Raw genomic sequence first — 16,877 nt, 5'->3', positions numbered from 1 at the left:
TGGAGCTGACAAGAGGACTGGGGACTAGGGTCTTCAGAGGCTGGCACCACCACAGGGGTGGATGCCCAGGGCAGTGGTGGGAGCAGCTGGGAAATGACAACTTGGTGCATAGTCCCACATGGGACTCAGGCTGCTGGGTGATAGCCTGTCTGCTTCTGCCCGGGAACCTCTGGCTGATGTGGCAGGAGACAGGTGCCCGCCTTTCCTTGGTGTTCACAAGCTTAAACGGGTTTTAACAAAAAGTCAGGCATCTTGGGCATCTGTTATTCCCCTCCTAGACCTTCTGTTTCTTTTATAGCTACAAGGAATGACCCATAGAAATGCACTGTCATACTCCAGTGATTCCACATACCTGGTCTTCAGAGGGACAGGGAAGAAAATGACCTGTGACAGGGCCGTCTTTCATGATTTGCAATCCTCAGCTGCTCTCTGAGGATGGTGAATCTCAAACAGGATCCTTGCTGAGGAGGGTCAAGAGTGTGAAGAAGCAAACTGGAGAGGCCGAGAGGAAGCTCCAGGGCTCCTCTGAGCAAAGAGCAGAGAGTCCTGGGGCAGGGACAGGGGAGGGCTGTTGGAGGGAAGAGGGGAGATAGACAGATAAAGGGCTGGGCTGAACCGGGTAGAGTCAAGGGGGGTTGTGGTGCATGATGTTGGCATATAATAATATCTTGTATCCCCATAATCAATGTTATCCTGAAGAGTTGGACTTGATAGTTTGAGCATTGTAATCAATTGCTGGAATTTTGCCTCAAAATAGGCAAGAAGAATGGGTCACTTAAGAAAAGAATGCTTTGTTTTGGAGGAGCTGATTTAGGCACTAGGGCACCTGCCGTGCAGCCTCCACTAACACTCAGCACCTTACCCTGAAAGGGGCTGCCATGAGCCCCCCCTTGGGCCTCGCTAACCTCTGGGACCCCAGGGCCTGGCTGTGCTGCTTTGCTGAACCAGCCTAGCTTCTCCCAGTTCACTGGTAGTTGGGTTTTAGTTCCACCTCCATTTATTTGGGACTGACCTGGCACCAGGTCCTACGGCAACACGGGGAATAGAGAAATACTTAAGGCACAGGTCTTGCCCACTGGGAGCTCCTGGTAGTAGGTTGTTTCTGTTGGACTGTAGGTGGAATGAGGAGGGTGTGTCGGTGACCTGAGAGCCTAAGGGAAGGGGGTGTGGGGGGAAGACTCTGGGAGAGAGCAATTGGAGCTGAAGGGAGAGGCAAAGAGGAGAGGGCTCCAGGTGATCAGCCTGGACCGCCCACAAGGTGGGAACCAGCCTGGTGCCTTCCAGGTCCTGGGAATCGCCCTGGAGAACCAGTGACAGGCTGGAAGGCTGGGGGCGGGCACTGACAGGCCCACAGAGCTTGGTGTACGGCTAAGAGCTTAGACCTCATTCTACGCACACGTGTCAAACACAAGGCCCGCGGGCCAAATCCAGCCCGCCAGGCCTTGCAATGTGGCCCGCACCGCGCTGTCATCACTGCACTCCGCTGTCAGTTTATGACATTGTCAGTTTATGACTGTTCAGTAAACCATTCGGCCCGCGATTTAGGCTGGATTTTAGATTTTGGCCCCTTCTCTGATTGAGTTCGACACCCCTATTCTACAGGGTGGCAGTTCTCAAGAGGAAGGGAGTGGCCAGAGCAAGAGCCGCAGCCCCCTAGTCCCAAGGTCAGAATTGGGGGTGAGGGAGGAGAGGTGTAGAATTTTCAACATGGACCCTGTGTTTGGTTTGAAAGGTGAAAAGGTAAAGGAACACTGTCCCAGGTGATGGGGGCCCCTGATGAGCATTAGGTAGGGCATTGACAGGCATGGACTCTCTTTGCATATTTAGAGCAGCCACTCTGGCTGCCGATTGGATGGGGGTACAAGAGAGGAAAGACTGGGTAGAGACCATGAAAGGATGGAGGGATGTGGGCTTGGTTCAGGATGTGGTGCTCTGGATGGGGAGAAATTTTGGACATAAATCCAGAGAACTTAGTGACAGTAGGTGTGCACAGGGTGAGAAGAGTGGAAAGTCAAAGGCTGCTTTCAGGGATCCTTGGTGGGTGGCTAGCTGGGTGAGGGGCAGAGAGGAGGAGCTGGCTGGGGAAGGGAGGCTGCAGGATTGTCTATCTGGGTGAAGGAGGGTCAGTGGCCACCCATCCAAAGGACTGCCTGGTGCAGGGTTGGCCACAGGTCAATTTCAAGGTAGCTGTGGGACATCCAGGTGGGCACAAGCCCCTAAGCACCTGTGACTTGTCCAGGTTTACAGTCTAGTGGACAGCCCCTTAGAATTGGAATCTCATATCCTAACTCTTCCATGTCCAGCCCAGCGTGACTGCACACTGAGGGCAGGCAGCCCAGGAGCTTGCCTTCCAGGAGGGGTCAGGTGCCCTGGGGGTGGATGCTGCTGTTCTCAATGCATGGGGTGCCCGCCCTTGCTTTTCAGCTCTGCCCACATGGCCTGGGTGGCTGGAAGCTGGGGCAAGCTAGGCTCTGGAAGCACATGCCGGGGAAACCAAAGGTTAAATGGGTGGTGATGCTGGCCTTGAGGGTCGACAGGTCAGAGTCCCCAGAGGCTCACTTAGGATAACAGCCCTGCCCGCGATGCTGGACCCTCCTGAGCAGCCCTGGCATCAAGCTCTTTCTCTTCCCTTTTCCCTATTAAGACTTGCTGATCCAGTGCCTGTCCTGCCACTGCTCAGCCTGACCCTGAGATCAGAGATTTGACAGTTTGGGTACCACAGGGGAGTGCTTTACAAATAACACATTAGCCTATAATAACTCTCAGGGCTGTTTTCATTTTCATCAGGGGAAAACCCATCGACCAAGGAATGAAGCTCTCATAGTGGAACTTCAACACTGGGGAGATTGGGATGGGAACTTTTGTGTACAGTGTGTACTTATCTGAGGGTCAGATGTCTGTCTTCTTGCATGAATGGTATAAATCACCTCAGCAGACATAGAAATAGCTCAGACTCTAAAAAGTAAAACCTTAGCAGGTTAAGGGACAACCTCACTTCTGTGGAAAAGGCTACCTGGGGAAGGGAAGGAAGACAACTTACCTGGCTGCAGGATTGTTCCTGAGGGAGGGTCAATGGCCACCCATCCAAAGAATAGCATCCAGAGGTATGTCAGCAACCCCTCCCTAGAGCCAGCCAGCCTGGAAGGGAGGGCTGCCATGTTGGTGGGCATTGAACAGAAGCAGCATTAAGCCATGGCCGTGACCCTGTTCTAACCAAAAACAAAACCAATGGAAGGTCTTCTGGCCACTGACATGCAAAACATAGGAAATAGCTTTTGGAGGTCTCTATCTAGAGTCCCTAACTAGAGGCCTGAGCATTGGGACTGGGCTCTAGGTACAGCCCTGGGTGCCCCGGCGCCCTGGACTCCCTCAGGCACAGCGTACCTACCAAGCTGAATTCTCCTTGCCCCTCATTGGCGAGACAAGTCTTTCCAGGTGCTCTGCTCTGGGCAGCGCCAGGTCAGGGGAGCTGATCTGGTTACTGAGGCAGGACAGGCAGGGCCATGGTGGGGTGAGAGTGAGGTCAGGGATGAGACAAGCATCTATGGGTCTGAACAACAAGTGAAAATGGACAACTGTCATTTGTCTTAAAAATATTTTTTCTGCCCTAACTAGTTTGGCTCAGTGGATAGAGCGTTGGCCTGTGGACTGAAGGGTCCCAAGTTCAATTCTGGTCAAGGGCATATACCTCAGTTGCAGGCACATCCCCAGTAGGGGGTGTGCAGAAGGCAGCTGATCGATGTTTCTCTCTCATTGATGTTTCTAACTCTATCCCTCTCCCTTCCTCTCGGTAAAAAAATCAATAAAATATATTTTTAAAATATTTTTTCTATGATTAACTGTTTGAAGACCTTGATCCCCAGGATTTTTGGGGTAGAAAGTTGCCCCTGTTTGTAAGGTATTAACAACTTTACATCCCTCCTTTAGTAGTTCTTTAGAACCTGTTCCCCGGGTGTTAGCTGGGGGCCCTTGGTCTCTTTGCACTCGGGATTGAATTGCCTTGAATCCACCAGTTCCTGTCCTGGTCAACACCATCCCCCTCCCACGTGCCTGGGGTGTGATATTCTTCAGGCTTCTTCTGTCTCTTGGGCTCACCTTGCACTCCCTCCAGTGGGCCTCCCTGGCTAACCCTCAGCAAAGGGATTTTTCATTTCCTCTCTCTCAAGGGAATTTTGACCTCAGTTATAAGGACAATGAAGCTTTCTTTAGCTTTTTATGGCCATAATTTGCTTTGAAAACAAAAATCCATTTCAAGTTCACTTTAAAGAATTTCCCAGCAGTCCTTAAAACAAACCCACACCTAATGGTGCTGCAAAAGCAGGAACAAGAGTCATATGTGTCATCTCTGTGTGTTCCAGTTTCCACCCAGACGTCTGAAATCCTGTAGATGTGGACGGCGTCGCTGAGAGCCGAGCAGGGCGCACAGGCTGACTGCTGAGAAGACAGCCTGAGCCGAGGCTGGTCCCGCCTCCCTGGTAATTGGGTAATTAGTCAGTGGCTTTTGGTGGTGATGAGGGCGGGACTCACTGTTAGCTGGGGGCTATCTGACCAGCCTGAGCTTCCAGACACTCAGGTCCTTGCGTGAACTCCCCCAATCCTGCTCTCACTCAAGAGCTACCATGGAATCTGATGGACCTTAGAGGTCACTAGGCCAACCTCCAGGCAGGGCAGAAGCCCCTCTATAGCGTCCAGAGTCACCAAGAAGGCAGCCTACCCCACCATCCCATCACTGAGCAACTCCTGCTGGTGGGAAGTGCTCCCTCTGGCCCTCAGCTGGAACCTGCCTGCCTGCAGCAGCCACTGGCTTTTCTAGTTCTGGCTCCTGAGGCTGCAAGGAATCAGCCTAAATCTCTTCCTCCTGGCAGCCCAGCAGGTGCCTGGGACATTGGAGTGGAGGAGTGCGGATCTGGAGCCAGACGCAGGCCTGGTTGAAACCCGGGCAGGCCTGGTTGAAACCCGGGCTCCACCGTTATCTCTGTGATCTTGGGCAAGTTAGTTAACCTCTCTGACTCAGTTTCTTTACCTTTGAAACTGGGGCAATGACGTCTGTCTCATAGAGTGGCTCTGGGAATGAAAATAAATCATGACTAGAAGTGGCCTGGTGCCTTTTTGATGCCAGTTCTCTGACCCTTACTGGGCATCCCACAAAGCCACTCAGTTCTCACACTCCAAGGTAACTGCACAGCTAAAGGGCAAGGCTGCCCACGAGATGGCCCCTGCTTCAGAGGCCACCCACACTTCTGACTAGGATGTAAATTTGGGGGTGTCCATATCTCCCCTTTAGTTTCTAGAATGCAGTAGAACAATTACAGAATTCACCTAAGGCACTGTGATTCTAATGACAGTTTTTGTATAAGGGATCCAGCTCAGGAACAGCGAATGGAAGCGGGGCACAAGGGCAGGCTCTGTGGCTTGGCGATGTGGTGCAGAGCCTCGTACCCTCTCCTTGTGGAATCCCGTGTCTCACCAGCCCAGCCCAGCCATGTGCTCACCAACCAGGAAGCCTGTGCCCAGAGATTTTTAATGGGGGGCGGGGTCAATATTGGGGAAGGGGGCTTTATAAGGCATAATGGTTTAAATTGTTTGCCACTTGGTTGAATTCAACCTCCAGCTCCCTCCCGCTCCCTCCCTCCCTGTGTGGTTGGGGCTGAAGTTGCAACACTCCGATAAAGGGTTTGATTTTTTTCCTGGTGGCCAGTCCCTCCCTTGAAACTAAGGGTCCCTATCAGTCACCGCATGAGCATAGACTCAGGTTTGGTGAAAGGGGCTCATTATGAATAACAGAAGACGTTTCCAATGTCTTTGGACATTTCAGAAGTCCACAGGGTTTTGAAGCTCTGTCCCAGAAACTGGGGCAAACACCAGATATACTGCCTGTACAACAAATGCTGGCTTCTCCGCTCTTCAGCATCCTGCTCACTCTTCCCTCTGATCTCCAGGTGGACATGACCCTTTGTCTGGTCAGAAAATTAGGCATCCTCACCAGTCTTTTCTTTGTGCTCTTTTTTTTTGTTCACATAGCTCAAGATTGAATTATTTTTAGACTAAAACATATAATTACAGTTTATTTAGTGTGCACCCGTTTACACTCAAATCATAGCCTCTCATTACCCAAGTTCTTAATGCTATGGTGTGATATAGTCTCCGAATGAATGCTTAATTCCACTCTCTGTGCACCAGACACTATTTCAAGTATGTGTTTCATATACATTAACCAATCTAATCCTCACACAACATAAAGCTGCAGCCACGTAGTTGCAATCCCCGTTTTATCTATGGGGAAACAAGCACAAGGAGGTGAGGCCGTTTGCCCAAGATCACACAGCTGATAACCAGCAGAGCTGGAATCGGAACTCCAGAGTCCAGGCTTTTAACCACTAAGCCACTCTGCACACAACTCTGATCACCAAGGAAGCATAGTGAGAAGGGGAGAGAAGGGAGGAGCATAAGAGGATACCTCTGGTTCACTAAGCCAAAGGGTTTGAGCAGGCCCCTGTTGTCATGGTGAGAGTCAGCGCTTCCATTTCCTACCCCACACCCACCAGAGAACCTCTGGGCTGAGCTCTGAAGGGGAAGGCAGGCCTGGGGGCAGGGTGGTGCGGGGCCATTGTGCTTGGTGCTTCAGGGAGGGGGCGGTGAGCTACTCCAGAGCCTCTCAGACCCATGCCTGGGGACTGCAGCCACTCCAAAGGGAGCCCAGAGAATCAGCCTTTCCTGCCAGGATGGAAAGGACCCAGGCCAGAAAGGCTCCGGACTAGTCTGTGCTGGTCCAAATCCTAGTCCCAGAGGAGCAGAGTCCAGGTGGTTCTGCAGCTGGTGGGACCTGCAGTCATAGGAGCCCAGGGGTCTCTAGGTTCACATCCAATGCACCTACTGCTGGGGCAGTTGCTTGTTGCCATTTTTAAAAAAGGATCTGAGGCTGTGAAAGGCCCAATGAGTATGAAAAGGGGTGGGGTGCAGGGGGTGATGCCTCTGGAAGAATTTTGATCTGCAGTGCTGTCTGCCCAGAAGAATTGAGTGGTGACTGCCTGTCTGCGTGGCTCTGATGCGTTCCCATTATGTCTGACCTTGCAGTGTCCTCTTACGCCCCAAGTTCCAGGGATGAGGCTAAGGGGAAAGATTCTTAACTCACCCCACCACCTGGGATTGGCTTGAACCCACAAGACAACTGTCAGCAGGCCATCTGTGTTCTTTGCAGATGTTTCTCTTCGGGCCTTTGGCTTGAGGGAGAGGTCTGGGGTGGGGCTGGAGGGAGATGCGGGAAGAAGGTCTCCTGCTCCAGGAACCCTGCATCCTCCATCCTTTACAGAGGCCAGGGCAAGCCAACGCTGGGCAGAAAGGCATTCCCGCCTTTCCACGTTCCTCCTCTCTTTTCAGTTTTCTTTTGTGAATTTCCCGCCAACATTGTTTAGGAGGCGTCTTAGGGGCTTGACATTTTAGATGCGGTACTAATTCCCTGTAAATAGCCTTCCTCTGTGTAAGGTGGGCATCACAGAAACCCTCGCCGGCACTGCCTACTTCAACCGGAGGGTGGCCATGCAAGGCTGGCGGGTTAGTCAGGGAGGGTGGCGGACCCCTGGGCGGGTGCCTTATCTTCACTTAGGCCAGTGATGCAATAGCGCCCCCTAAAAAACGGGCCCTTGTCGGCGGGCGTGTCCCGCCCTCTAACCCGGGCCCCGCCTGCAGCCTCCTGGGAATCACTGTATCCCTCTGTGAATTCTGCTTTCGGACACCCCTTGTATCCCCGCTGGGAGCTCCAACCTGCCCGCCCCTCCTCCCTTCTCCGCAGGGCTCCAGGGGCGGAGTGTGAACCCACAGGACCATGAGTGAGGAGCCGGCGCCCGAGGCCGCCTCCCCGCCGCCCCCGCAGGGGCAGCACTACTTTGACCGCTTCTCCGAGGACGACCCCGAGTACCTGCGCCTTCGCAACCGCGGGGCCGGCCTGCGGCAGGACTTCAACCTGATGGAGCAGAAGAAGCGCGTGACCATGATCCTGCAGAGCCCGGTGAGTGACCATGACCCTGCAGAGCCCGGTGAGTGACCATGACCCTGCAGAGCCCGGTGAGTGACCATGACCCTGCAGAGCCCGGTGAGTGGGGCCTGGCCCAGGCCGCCCTGCGGAGCGGCGAGGCGGTGGCGCTGATGCGTCCTGGTCAGTGGTCCGCAAACTGAGGCTCGCGAGCCGCGGTTTGCGGCTCTGTTGACTCATGAATTTGCCGACCACTAGTCTGGGTGAACAACCTGAAAGAGAATTCCTCTTTCACTCGCTCAGGGTCCTAGCAGGTGCAGGCTGAGCTAGACGAGGGTGTTGGATTCTCTCTGGACACTGGTGGGTGGCAAATCCTGGCTTATGGGCAGGTGGTTTGGTTCCGTGAGTCGGAGAGACAAGAGCCCCACCCCGGTTTGCAGCGACCCTTCTGAGCCTCAGTTTCCAGGCTTCCTTCCCCACCAAAAGCTGTTAACAGTGAACAAATGTGCATAAACTGGAGGCCAGCAGAGGGCGCCACGTGGAAGACTTGGGACTCCCCTCCCTGAACACCAGAAAGGACTCACTGTTGAGGCAAAAGGCTGACAGGCCTGGGGCAGGGGTGAAGGAGCCGGGAGAAGGGCCAGGAAGTGAAGGGATTATTATTGAGAATTCAGGGGATTATGGGACAGGGGCCCCGGAAGGGAGAGCAAGTCAGGATCATCCCGCCAAAAGCTCCGGAGTAGGACAGTTGGTATCTGCCTAGCATGGACCCAGCTCATCCTTGAGGCTAGGACATAATGTGGGCCTAATGGGCCACTGAAGTGGGACGGGGGGCACACGCTCTTGGGGAGGGGGAGGAAGAGCATGGGAGTCTGAGGGCGGTAGAGCTGAGGGGTCCTCAGAAAACAGTGCATGATCCCAAGGGCTGGGAAGCTCAGAGATGGAGCTGGTATCTCCAGGCGCTTGCCAGGATGGGCTCTGCCTCAGCCCCCACTGCTCTGGGGAGCCAGGGCATTACATGGGCCACGTGGGACCCCAGCTGAGAGCACACAGTGAATGCTCAGGCCTCACAGAGGAGCACCGAGAGATGGGCCTGAGGTCTTGGTGACAGGTGACACTGTGCTGGGGAGCCTGAGGGAATATGGCAGGTGCTAAAAGCATAGGAGAAGGGTTGTAGTGACTCAAGGGAGAACCTGGTGGAAAAACCCCGCAGTGTGACTAGGGTGGCAGGTGTGGGAGGAGAAGGAGCCATTTCCAGCCTGAGAGGATGGGACTCTGTTCTCAGGCAGGAGATGGGGATGGGAGGAGCTCAGGCTGCTTCCCTCCTTTTATAGCTTCACCAACACGAGTGTTCCCTGCTGCCACCTGGTGGACAGACATGCCTTGTTCATAGCCGGAGGGTTCTGAAAAGCCAGGCTTAGAGTACTGTAGGGGGAAACCAGAAATGGAGAACTCAGAAGTCATCAAATCCTTCTGAAACCGAGAGGATTTGATGATTCAAAAAATCCATAGGCATCGCCCATAGTGGAAGATGGGCATGCTTTTTCATTCGGTTCTGCTTTTTAAAATGTCTCAGTTACTAAAGTGAAGTCCTGCCAACCTTGACTGTCGCTTAGACACAGGAAGTTACCTGGAATCCGGAGTGCTGCCCCCAGGTCAAAGTGAGCAGGATCCATTCTCAGCATCTCCTTGTTGCTCTCCCCAGGAGCAGTTTGGGGGGATCCTAAGTCCCAGGGAAATTGCCCAATGTCTTCTGGGGCCCAAAAATCCCAAGTGTGGCCCTGGCCTTGCTGACCTGGGGTGGGGTGGGCACATGGGAGAGGGTTCCTTGGCCTCCTGCCTGAGATGCACTGGGGGGACCAGCGCCTCTGGGCCTGCGTTTAGTCTTTCAGGGAGGAGCTGGAAGGCCTCATCCAGGAGCAGATGAAGAAGGGGAACAATTCCTCCAACATCTGGGCCCTGCGGCAGATCGCGGACTTCATGGCCAGCACCTCCCACGCAGTCTTCCCAACATCGTCCATGAGTATGTGGGGAGCAGGGGAGCTGCCAGGAGCAGCGGGCTGGGGAAGTGGGGTGAGGATGAGAGAAAGGAGCAGCAAGAAGCAGCTTGGTTGCCAGGCTACGGGGTGAGTGCGGCAGCTGCATTAGTAGGCCTGGGGGAGCTAAGCAGCAGCCAGAGAGGTACCTGGCTCTGCTTCTGATGCTGCTGTGATTTAAAGACCCACAGGAGAATTATCCCCGATGCCCAGAAATAGGAGGGGGGTTGTAGTGACTCAAGGGAGAATGTGGTTCTAGTTCTTCTGAGGGGAGGGGGTGTGATAATACAATGTCTCTTCTCTGAGAGGCAGGGCAGCCTATATAAGGGCCTCCCCCCATCCCACCTCATCAGTGGATTAGCATGAAGGGAAGAGCTTTGCATTTCAGGGCTCCTTACATGGCCCCTGCTTGAAGGCCCAGGAGTGGAGAGTGGAGAGCCAGGATTCTGGTCCCTGAGAACTTGAGCTCTGCGTACAGAACCAAAGAAAAATCTTTCTCTGCTAGCAGCTTCCCCTGACTCAGGCTGCTCTTCCCTAATCCCATGGAGCCACTCCCTTGGAGATGGAGTGGGAGGATGGGAGGAGGCCATTGAGCACGGTGTCTCCAGGCCCTAAGGGAAAGGCCAATCGGACTCGATAGACCAGGGCCAGCAGCAGCCAGGGCTGGGCATGAATCCCTCTTCCTGGGCTCTGAAACAAACATCAAAAAATGCTTCCCCTCAAGATGAATACATGATTATGGTGGAAAATTGGGAAATAGTTAAGAAAGAGGAATTGCTGTCCTGTGTTTTTACAAGGAAACTACTATTTTTAAATTTATAATTTTATGTTAGAATGTAAGCTCCACAGGGGGAAAAACACTAGTATTTGGATGTCTTATTCCCTGATATGTCCTAGAACATAGGGTCCTGACTTAGGTACATTTCTAAACATAGTAGGTGTGTGAAAAATATTTGCATGGCTCAGCCAGTATTGCTCAGTGGTTGAGCATTGACCTATGCATCAAGAGGTCACCAGTTTGGTACATGCTGAGGTTGCAGGCTCTATTTATAATAGGGAGCATGTAGGAGGCAGCCAATGGATGTTTCTCTCTCATCGATGTTTCTTTCTTTCTTTCTTTCTTTCTTTCTTTCTTTCTTTTTTAAAATATATTCTATTGATTTTTTACAGAGAGGAAGGGAGAGAGAGAGAGAGCTAGAAACATCGATGAGAGAAACATGGACCAGCTGCCTCTTGCACACCCCCTACCAGGGATGTGCCCGCAACCAATGTACATGCCCTTGACCGGAATCGAACCCAGGACCTTTCAGTCCGCAGACCGATGCTCTACCACTGAGCCAAACCGGTTTTGGCTCTCATCAATGTTTCTATCTCTCCTTTCCTCTCTCTCTAAAATCAATTTTAAAAACCCTTAAAAATATTCGCATGAATGAATTTTATTTTATTATTATTTTTTAATATATCTTATTGATTTTATACAGAGAGGAAAGGAGAGAGATAGAGAGTTAGAAACATAGATGAGAGAGAGTCATCGATCAGCTGCCTCTTGCACAACCCCTACTGGGGATATGCCTGCAACCAAGGTACATGCCCTTGACCGGAATCGAACCCGGGACCTTTCAGTCCCCAAGCCGACACTCTATCCATTGAGCCAAACCAGTTTTGGCTGCATGAATGAATTTTAAATTTTGTCATAGATGATATATGCCTTCTATCTATTTACTTTATCTTTAATATGCATCAAAAATGTTTAGGAATTATTTTCATATAGTTGCTATTAATTTTTTGCTAAGTTTATCCTGGCAATTTTATGTAACTTTGTTATTTCAAAAGATCCTCCATTTAATTTTCTTTCTGTTTTTTGCTGTATCCAGAGGAATAATTGTAGAATATATATATATATATATATATATATATATATATATATATATATATTAAAATAGCACCTTGTCAAATTCTTAAATTTTAGTATCATCTCATTCAATTTTTGGGTTTTGTATATAGAAAAATCATATAATTTGCAAATAAAGATTGTTTTGCATCCTTCATTCCAGCATTTACTCTTTGGTTGATATTTCCAGTTTTTTCATTGCATCTGTTAGAGTTCTCAGGAGATGTTCAGTAATAGGTTAGAGAGTACTCATTCTGGTCTTGTTTCAGACTTTAATGGAAATTCTTTTACCACAAGAGCTTGAGATGGTTGTTCTTTATTATGTTCAGGAAATATATTTTTATTCTGGTTTGATCGGGTTTTTCTCAGCAATGGATGTAGAGTTTTATACATTGTGAGCATTTATTGATTTTCCTTTCCTTGAACTATGGATGAGATGAATTATATTAATAGATTTCTGTATATTGAACTCCTTTTTGATTCCTAAAATAAATCATACCTGGTCTTGATATATTCTTTTAAAAAGACTCTTCCGGATTTGATTCGTTGGACTTTTATCAAGGATTTTTACATCCATATTTATGCATGAGATTAGTCAGCAGTTCACTTTTTGGGCAATCTTTATTTTCTTTGACCTAATGGAGATAGGAAGTCTCATTTTTTGAATAGTTATTATTCTCTTGGAAAGCCATCTAATCTGAAATATTTTTACTAACTTTTTATTTCTATTTCATCTGTGGTTTTAAAAAAAATCTATTTGATTGGTTCTTGAGTAGATTTTGATCTTATATTTTGTATAAAATAATCCATTTTGTGGAGCTTTTCAAAATTATTAGTGTGATTTACAACATTATTTTTATCATTTAAACTTTCTGCTGTGAATGAGATGACTCCAATTCTTATTCTTTGTGCTGTGTATAATACTTTCTCTTTGTTGGCCAATCCAGATATTGGTTTATTCATAGATTTTCTCACATAAGCCAATTCTTGGATTTCATATTGGTTCTACTAATTTTCTTGTTCCCAGTTTATTTTTATGTTCAGTAATTATTTTCCATAATTTTCTTTTAGTTTATTTTGTTGTTTATATTTTTTCTAGAGAAGAATAAAATGGATGATTTATTTTCATATTTAATCCAATAATAAAGATATTTAAGGCTATGAATTCTTTTTCTCTGAGTATAAGTTTGGTCTTATCCCATGAATTTTGGCACATTGTATTTCCTTTATTGCTAATTTCTAGGTAGGAGATTACTCTTATAATTTTATTTTTATTCAAAGAGCTCTCTAGAAGTGTATTTTCTCATTTTCAGATGGTTGAATTTGCATTCTTTTAAAGATTTGATAATGTCTAGTTGTATTACATTATGTTTAGAAAATGTGGCCTATTTAATGTCTGTATTGGGGATTTATTGAGATTTTATTTGTGGCCTAATAATATGATTTAAAAATGATATATGGGCCCTGACCAGTGTGTCTCAGTGAATAGAGCACTGGGCTGTGGACTGAAAGGTCTCGGGTTCAATTCCAGTCGAAGGCATGTACCTTGGTTGCAGGCTCGATCCCCAGTAGGGGGCATGCAGGAGGCAGCTGATTGATGTTTCTCTCTCATCAATGTTTCTAACTCTCTAGCTTCTCCCTTCCTTTCTGTAAAAAGTGAATAAAAATATTTTTTTAAATGATATATGTGTATAGACTCATCTCTAGGGCATAGTATTTAATCTATATCTTCACTTATTGTTTTTAATTTTGTAATAAATGAGAGTTGTGTTGCCTTCCACTATATTTGAATTTTGTTCATTGCTATTTGTTTTTCTGATAGCTTTTGCTTTGGACATCTTGATGAAATGTTATTGAAGGCACGAGTGTTCTTTATAGCTATAGCCTCATTTTGGATTAAACCTTTATATGTAAAATGATTTACAAAATAGCCCTCTGTCCAAAAGATTTGTTTTCCCTTGACTTGTACTTTCAAAATAATAGTATGACCTCTCTTTAATTCTTGTTTATATTTGCCTGGCATACTTCTAATGATTCTTTTCTTTTAACCAGTTTTATGCTACTTTATTTTTGTGTTTGTTTTTTGTAGACCTCCTATGGCGTTGTCTTCTGGCATCTATTGCTATAGTAGAGAAATCTGAAACAACCTATTTTTTTGTTCTTTTGTAGGCAACGAGAATTTTTTTCTAGATGTATGTGGATTTTCCCCTTATCTTGGTATTCCAGAAATGTTGTCAGGAAGCATATAATTGTAGGCTGCTGCAGCTTCTTCTTTTTCTTAATCCTCACCAGAGGATATTGTTTCCATTGATTTTTGAAGGGAGTGGAAGAGAGGGAGGAGGAGGAGAAAGAGAGAGAAATGTCAGTGTGAAAGAAACACATTGACTGGTTGCCTCCCGCACATACCCCTACAGCGGCTGGAGAGCCTGCTTCTGAGGAATGTGCCCTGGACTGGGAATGGAACCAAAGATCCTTTGGTCCATGGACCAATGCTCTAACCACTGAACAAACTGGCCAGGGTTATGCTTTTTTTTTTTTTTTTTTAATTGACTCCAACCCCTTCCCAAATACAGTAAATCTGTATATACATATGTTGTTTTCTAGTCCAGAAGTTTTTTTTTTCTTTCTATTAGATCAGTACTGATTATCTGTATGCTAGCTCTCTGATATTTGTCTGCTATATCCATCATATTTTCTCTCATCATTTTCATGTCTCTGTCCTTATACCCTTCCATTTGAAAGAGAAACTGGGCTAGCCAGCATTCTTCTTGTCTGTCAGGAAGACAATTGGATGACTGGAAACTTGATTAGTGTGCATCCAGGTGTCTGAGTCAGGGAATGCAAAGAAGGGGAATCGTAGTCACGAATTCAAGCTCAGAGAGGTTGTTCTTTGTCCCGCTCCGTTTGCCTTAGAAGTTCTTTCCTTTCTTCCTTCCTCCCTTTTTTCTTTCCTTCCTTCCTTCTTTCCTTCCTTTCTTTTTCTTTATTTTTTAATGCAATAGTGTGTCTTTTAGTCTTAGCTTTCAGGAGGTTTGGTGGGTTTTGCCTCTTTTTCTATATTTTCTTAAGTAATTTGAATAAATGGCTCCACTAGATGTGAGTCATAACCTGGTGCGCAGCCACCCTAACTTTTGTGAAGCTAGTCAGAATAAGCATTCTTTTTATTAAGACCCTGGAAGCAGAGGATGGGGACTCGTGTGGAGCCCTCTCTTCCCCTCTCCTGCCCTCTAGACTGTGGGTTCAATAATCTTCACAGACGGGTGTTGGGGGGAGCCTCTGGTACAGGATGTGGAGGATGCGATAGGGTGTGTTCAAACCCATTCTGGCCTCCTGAGCATCAGTGGGACTCCATCGTTATTTGTAAGAAGAGGATCCAAAGAACTCTGGGTCTAAAGACCCTCCCAAAAATAGGATCCCCTCCCCCACCCTCCTGGCTTTGTCTGGGGGCCTCCGTTCTTGCTGCCTGGGTGAAGCAAATAGGTAATTTGTTATCGGGGTGATGCACAGAGAGGAGAAAGAGATCCCAGACTGGTCCATTTGAATTAGAAATTGTTGACTGGGGAGTTTTTTTTATTGTTCTTCTTGCCTGTTGAACTGGATCTTTGGACCACTTCTGTCCCTGCCAGCTACTGGACACATGCCCTGGAGGTATGCCACCCTTTGAGTGCATTTTCCTGACATAGGTGTTCGGGGCTTGCCATGCTTGCTTTATGTTGGGCCAACAGAACCTAGTCCACTCTCATCTTCACACACCATCTCATTATTTCAACTACTGGCAGATTTGTCCAAGACATAGATCTCACTGTGGAGTAGCGAGGCTTCTAGAGATGGCGGAAGTTCCCAAAGAGCATTTTAATCCATTAAACTTTTTAATGGGATGCTGGGAGAGGCAGCATCAGGAGGCCCCCAGCCAGATGTCATTTTAAGTCAGAACACTTTCCTATTGATTCTCTTATTGGTTCCTGGACACTGACAAATCGGAATGCTGGGGCTCAGACACTCTCTTTTGCCTTCTGGAGGCCTGTAGGCAGCCGTCATCATAGCTAATGAGACAGGCGGGACGTCAGCTCCTAGACCCTGTGGGTGCCCTGAGGACAAGACTATCAGACCCTCTAGGTCCATTTCCAAGTCCCTTTCACAGCCCCCCAAGTTCCCAAGAGAAACCATAAAGAACCAAAAGACACATCCAGAGGGGAGCGGACAAGGCCTACTAAGGCCTGAAGCCCTTCAGCCAAACACAGCCACACTGACTTCTGGAAGGTTATGGTTTATCAGAAAAAGTTGAGGAATTTGTTTCCTGGATGACTTTGCTGTTCTATTTGCCATGTTTCCAAATCAGAGAAAAAGTTATATTGCATAGTATAATTAAAATAGTATAATAATAGCAAGTCTAATGATTAGTAACTTCTTCATGAAAACTAACTAATGAAATATACCCATCTTTGAACTCTGAAACTTATTCTTGCTTTTATTTAATGCCCATCTTCAGGATTTAGGGTAAGCTTGTCTTTCTGAGAACCCTTCATTCTGTGACCTTAAGCAATACCATTCTTACCCAAGTAAGCAGAGGGCTTTGGGATTTTCTCACCTGGGTAAAGGTGAAAGAATGTTGAATTCCCCGCCTGTTGAAGTATCTCGTGCAGTTGGAGTGCCAGTGAGAATTTGGAAAGGACTAGGGCTAGGAAGGAGGGGCAGATGTGCGCCCCTGACCCTGAGAGCTACCGTGTCCCTACCCTCTCCCCGTGCAGACTTCTCCACGATGACACCCATCAATGACCTCCACACAGCCGACCCCTTGAACCTGGCCAAGGGGGAGAGGCTCATGCGGTGCAAGATCAGCAGTGTCTACCGACTCCTGGACCTGTATGGCTGGGCCCAGCTGAGTGACACCTACGTCACGGTGAGGAGAGCGTCTTAGAGGGGGGTGGAGTACTGTGTGTGGCCCCCATAAAATCCAAAGGGAGAACTCCTGACTGTTGGC

The 16,877-nt window shown here is 48.2% G+C and overlaps 1 protein-coding gene across 4 annotated transcripts in view; it reads left to right on the top strand.

The window, feature by feature from the left end:
- Positions 1 to 16,877, top strand: part of ADD2 (adducin 2) — a 101,188-nt gene that overhangs the window by 51,622 nt on the left and 32,689 nt on the right. For 2 of the 4 annotated variants that reach the window (XM_084901189.1, XM_084901191.1), the window contains exons 2-5: positions 4,359 to 4,475; positions 7,790 to 8,005; positions 9,854 to 9,992; positions 16,645 to 16,796. In XM_084901189.1, coding sequence (XP_084757315.1) covers positions 7,823 to 8,005; positions 9,854 to 9,992; positions 16,645 to 16,796 — 474 coding nt within the window. In that variant the 5' untranslated portion in view covers positions 4,359 to 4,475; positions 7,790 to 7,822. Of the gene's footprint in view, positions 1 to 4,358; positions 4,484 to 7,789; positions 8,006 to 9,853; positions 9,993 to 16,644; positions 16,797 to 16,877 lie in introns of all 4 variants that reach the window. The other 2 variants (XM_084901190.1, XM_084901192.1) reach the window with 1 other exon arrangement.

Source organism: Pipistrellus hanaki (assembly GCF_964339955.1).
Source record: "Pipistrellus hanaki genome assembly, chromosome: 12".
Classification (NCBI taxonomy): Eukaryota; Metazoa; Chordata; class Mammalia; order Chiroptera; family Vespertilionidae; genus Pipistrellus; species Pipistrellus hanaki.
This window is presented reverse-complemented; position numbering and strand designations above follow the sequence as displayed.